Source organism: Arachis duranensis, chromosome 3 (assembly GCF_000817695.3).
Source record: "Arachis duranensis cultivar V14167 chromosome 3, aradu.V14167.gnm2.J7QH, whole genome shotgun sequence".
Taxonomy (NCBI): domain Eukaryota; kingdom Viridiplantae; phylum Streptophyta; class Magnoliopsida; order Fabales; family Fabaceae; genus Arachis; species Arachis duranensis.
Window position 1 is genome coordinate 73,960,675 of NC_029774.3, and position 5,382 is coordinate 73,966,056.

Consider the following 5,382-nt stretch of genomic DNA (forward strand, 5'->3'; position numbering starts at 1 on the left):
TCATAAAAAAAGAATTAGTAACTACTTTTGACATAAATTTAATAATAGATAATTTTAAAAATAAAAAAAATCTTGAATAACCTTTTTTTGATACAAAATTATAAATAATAAATTTTATAATAAAATTATATATTTATTTTTTTTAATTTTATCATTAAAAATAAAAATATAAAATATTTTTAATAAATCATTAAACATGGCCCCTGAATAATTTGTCTAGCTCCACTCTGCGGCAGGATCAGGACACAAATCCAGTAACCGATGTCTGAAGCAAACGTATTTTGACTCTTCTTCCAGTCGCCTGCCTCATTATATTCTGCAGAAGCCTTCTTTGCTTTCATGTAACTGCCATTTTCATTGCACTTTGCTGACCGCTGATAAAAGCCGTTGCTCTCTTCCAAAAAATCATCAAGACAGGACAAATCCCACGATTCCGTTCTGAAACCACACGATCTTCACTCTTCACTTCGGTTATCGCATGGTTCTTCAGTCATTCGGTACGCAGTTCCAATCCAATCTCAAAATCTTAGATCCATTTTTTTAAATTCCTCAAATTATAGAATCTCATCTTAGTGACAAAAGGAATTGTTCTTGGTGCAGTTATTGGTGGATTAGATAATTAGATTCTTGCTTGTAAATTTAAATCCCAATGACTCAATGTCAATGGAATTCAATAGTTTGAGCCTTCCGCCGGTTTTGACACTTTTCCCAGGGTTGAAACCCCCTAACAAAACCCTACTGTTCCACCAAACCTGTGTTCTTGTCATCACGTTTCTTGCATATGCTTCCTTCCATGCCTCTAGGAAGCCACCAAGCATTGTTAAGAGTGTTCTTGGTCCCACAGTTCCTTTGAATTCAACTCAAGCTCCCAATTTGAGTCCCACTGATGCAGGCTGGCCCCCTTTCAATGACGCCCATGGAACTCACCGGCTTGGTGAGGTTGATCTGGCATTCCTTAGTTCCTACTCCGTAGGCATGTATTTTGCCGGTCATGTTGGTGATCGTATCGATTTGAGGCTGTTTCTTGTGGTTGGGATGATGGGGAGTGGGATCTTTACTGTGCTTTTTGGGTTGGGGTACTGGTTTGATGTTCATGTGTTCGGATACTTTGTTGTTGTTCAGATTTTTTGTGGAGTGTTTCAGTCCATTGGGTGGCCCTGTGTGGTGGCAGTTGTGGGGAATTGGCTTGGTGAATCCAAGAGGGGGTTCATAATGGGGGTGTGGAGTTCACATACATCAGTGGGGAACATAGTTGGTTCATTTGTAGCATCTGGAGTTTTGGAATTTGGATGGGGTTGGTCATTTGTGGTGCCCGGACTTCTGATCATTTTTGTTGGGATTTTGGTGTATGTGTTTCTTGTCGTGAGTCCAGAGGATATGGGATTCGTGCATCCTGGAATTGAGGTTGAAATGAGTGCGCAAGAAACGAGTGCGGTCAAGAATCCACAGGGAACAGAATCAGAGGAAGCTATGCTAATTCAGTCTGAAGATGCAGCTTCTTCTGATTCTTCTTCTGCAATTGGGTTTCTGGAGGCATGGAAGATACCAGGAGTAGCATCTTTTGCTTTTTGCCTCTTTTTCTCAAAGCTTGTCGCTTACACTTTTCTGTATTGGTTGCCCTTCTACATAAGGCACACTGGTAATTGCTGATACATGCAATAATATATGATCTCTAATAGAACTTGTTTGCCATTTTGAGTCTTACGTATTGTGTTAATATATCAGCCAGTTTATATTACTAGTTGCAATATCTTTCTAATACATGGATTAAATGTTTCTCTCCAGGATTTAATGCTGTTGTTTTTAAGTCGGGGGTGTTCAAAAATTGTTCTTTATTCATTTTTGCTATATTATCTTTGTCTTCGTTTTGTTCAAGTGGCACTGTTTTGATAAGTTGTCATATGGAAATTAGTGCTTTTTATTTTGTTTTTTAAGGGTAATGAGAATCAAGTGTTATCCAACTATGAAAAAGGCAAATATCATAACATATGTTGCTAGTGTTTATGTTAATTCATGCTGATTTACCATTGTTTTTAATGGTAATATTCTTTTGCTTTTGTTCATTTGGTGATCGTTGCAGCTGTTGCCGGTATGCATATATCACACAAGACTTCCGGTTTACTGTCAACGATATTTGACATTGGAGGAGTCCTTGGCGGAATTACAGCAGGGTTCATTTCTGATGTAATTGAAGCACGTGCGATTACATCAATACTGTTCTTGTTCCTATCAATTCCAGCTCTTATTTTGTATCGTGCTTTTGGCAGCCTCTCTATCCTGGCAAACATTGGATTAATGTTTACGTCGGGATTCTTTGTTAATGGTCCATACTCCTTAATCACGACTGCTGTGGCTGCTGATCTTGGTATGCAGAGCTCGAATGGTGGAAATTCCCGTGCAGTGGCTACTGTGACTGCAATCATAGACGGTACTGGTTCTGTGGGAGCTGCTCTTGGACCACTTCTGGCAGGTTATATTTCAACTAGAGGATGGAACAGTGTCTTTCTTATGCTGATTCTGTCTATTCTCTTTGCTGGTTTATTCTTGATTCGTGTTGCAAGAACTGAGATAAGTGCGAAGCTTCCAGAAAAGTGACTTTAAATATTTTGCACACATTTGACTATTTTATATGAACACTCAAGTTTGACACGGGCAAGGTTTTTTTTATTTCAGTTTCCAATTTTTTTTAGTTGAAAATTCCAAACTTAAGTTTCCAAATAAAAAAAGAGGTTAGAACAAAGAGGAGAAGTACAAAGTGGGTGCCATTAGATTTTTCCATTTCATTTAGGCCATTTTGTTGATAGTATATAGAGGAATTATTGAAAAGCATCATTTGTTGTATTCTTGTATCATGTTCTCAGGTTTGCTAGGAATGTTTTGGATAGAAAAATTCAACACTTTTTGATGTTGTTAACTGTTCATTCTATTGTCGTATTGTTTAATGGATAGGTCATACTTGTTATCGAGATTTTCGTTTCTAATGATCTGTGTTATAGATGGCCTCTTTTACACGATTTTCTTTTTGTACATTGTAATCATCATATATTCCTAACGAGAGCTTTCGTTGCTAAGTGCTTTTGGATTGACTTTTGAAATAAGTATTTTTTTCAAAGAGAGTTTTTTTCAGATATATTTTATTAGAAAGTAATTTATGTTTGAATAGATAATATAAGAAATTTTTTTATTCTTTTAGAAAGTAACAAATTGTTTACTTGAAGTATAAGTTTTTTTTTTTTTTCCATTTCTTAGATAAAAGTATTTCTTTTAAGTTGTATCCAAACTAATCTAAAATTTAGTAAAAGTAATTTTTTTTAATAAAAGAAATGTACTTTTATCCTATAAAGAGCCAATTGTAAAGAAAGAGGGAGATCAAACTGCAGAACAGAAAAACAAAAAAGAGAGATAGAGGAGAGGAAATGAATATAATTGACTGAATATTACTGAACTGAATTAGTCAATGGCGTGCCAATATTTGCACAGATGTATAAACCAGCGAACTTGTCCTGTTTTCTAACAACTAACTTTCCCTCCAATTAACAATAACTAATAGAACTAAGTCTAATTATCCTTGCCCTAATCGGCTTTTTTTACTTTGTCAATGACATTATCCTTTACATCCTTCCTCAAACTTAGGGGGACACTATGACCAACTTAAGTTTGTCTTCAAATCTAGTGAACAGAATTGTAGATAATGACTTAATGAATATGTCTGACACTTGATCGTATGCTCGGATGTGCGTAACGAAAAGTGGGGCGGTGTGACCTTGTCTTGAACAAAATTTAGGCTTAATTCAAAATGTTTGGACCTGCTAAGAGGCTGACTAAGAGGCATGTCCAGCCCATGAAAAAGATTTCTCATGAACGTTATGTCAGCTTCGGCCACTAGTAGTGCTCGAAATTCAACTTTAGTTCTAGAACGGGTCACTACTTGCTGTTTCTTGCATTTCCAAGCCACCAAATTGTTTTATAAATAGACACAGTATCCAGTCATAGATTTGCAGTTGTATCTATCCAATTTCTAGCACGTTATGATCAATACTAGTCACTACTATAGTACTATTCAGCTTATCCTAGGGACTCTAGACCCGATATATCAAGCATATTATTATGAGCTTGTATCACTTATCAAGATCGTAAGTTAGCCAATATATAAGGTATAGCCATAAGCAGTTCAAATCACATAGTACAATTATGAATGTAGGAAAGCAAGTAAATATCACATACATGTATATATGCTCTAGCATTTAGTTCAATACATAATGAAGCTTCAAATAATACATCAACTACTTATCCATATACTATAGACTTATTTATATGTACAAACTCTGTAGATTATTACCAGGCTCTAGCTCACGCAAGAGCCATCCTAGGCTGGATTCTGTCTAACTTTTATAAATATATACAAGAGTAAAATACTAAATTGGTCCCCTATTTTTGGGCGTAATTCTATTTTGATCTTTAAGGTTTAAAGTGTCCTATTTGAATCCAAAAATATTTCATTTAATATCAATTTAGTCCCACGGTGAGGTCAAAGTTAAATAATTAAGAAAATGTCCTACATAACAACAGTACAAGAACAAAATCGATAATCTGGAGAACAAGTATAAGCTCTAGAGGCACAAAATCAACAAATAAAATATTTTCTATAGAACTAAAGAGAATGATAAATAAATGTATTGATGTATCAACGGTTGATTTTGTGCCTCTGGAGCTTGTACTTGTTCTCCAGATTATCGATTTTGTTCTTGTATTGTTGTTATGTAGGACATTCCATTAATTATTTAAGTTTGACCTCACTGTGGGACTAAATTGATGCTAAATAAAACTTTTTTGGATTCAAATAGGACACTTTAAACCTTAAGGACTAAAACAGAATTATGTCCAAACATAGGAACCAATTTAGTACTTTACCCAATATACAAAAAATATTAGCACTTAAAAAGTCTATGTAAACTGACGGCAAATACCACTACCACCACCACTACTACTACTAATCACCTGCTCGATCCACATATGAAAGTCCTCTTCTGTTATTGATGAGGATGATCCAAGGCACTCAGGAACAGCCAATTCGATGGCCTCCCCCAAAGTGTTTCCAAATGGCCCACCTGTGGGAGATGGTGATGGAGTGATGGGCATTGGCTCATTCGGCAGAATCGTCGACTCCTGAGCGATATCGAACCATGGTGGGTACTCTGATTGGTGGAGCATCTCTAGCTCGGGTTCTGCCATATTTAGACGATGTGGAGGGAACGGGTACTAGCCTCTTCCAGGGTGAAGCTCGGATAGCAGCATGTCATACAGCATGTCCGAGTAAAAATCTAGGCTGAGCAAGAGATGAGAGAATGGGTGGTTTGGAAGGTAATATGTACGTGAACAAAT

At 36.3% G+C, this 5,382-nt stretch overlaps 1 protein-coding gene across 1 annotated transcript; it reads left to right on the plus strand.

Moving 5' to 3' along the window:
* Positions 1–213: 213 nt before the first annotated feature.
* LOC107479511 (putative glycerol-3-phosphate transporter 5) lies at positions 214–2,981 on the plus strand. The gene is made up of 3 exons (XM_016099640.3): positions 214–497; positions 601–1,639; positions 2,081–2,981. The coding sequence occupies exons 2-3, from the start codon at positions 658–660 to the stop codon at positions 2,593–2,595; spliced, it is 1,497 nt and encodes a 498-aa protein (XP_015955126.1). The 5' UTR covers positions 214–497; positions 601–657; the 3' UTR covers positions 2,596–2,981.
* The last annotated feature ends 2,401 nt before the right edge of the window (positions 2,982–5,382 follow it).

What these genes read in the sequence shown, in the direction of transcription:
- LOC107479511 (XM_016099640.3), top strand. Translation starts at nt 658, where the DNA reads ATGTCAATGGAATTCAATAGTTTGAGCCTTCCGCCGGTTTTGACACTT. An exon ending in CTTCTACATAAGGCACACTG is followed by an intron (nt 1,640 to 2,080) that starts GTAATTGCTGAT and finishes TGATCGTTGCAG; the next exon opens with CTGTTGCCGGTATGCATATA.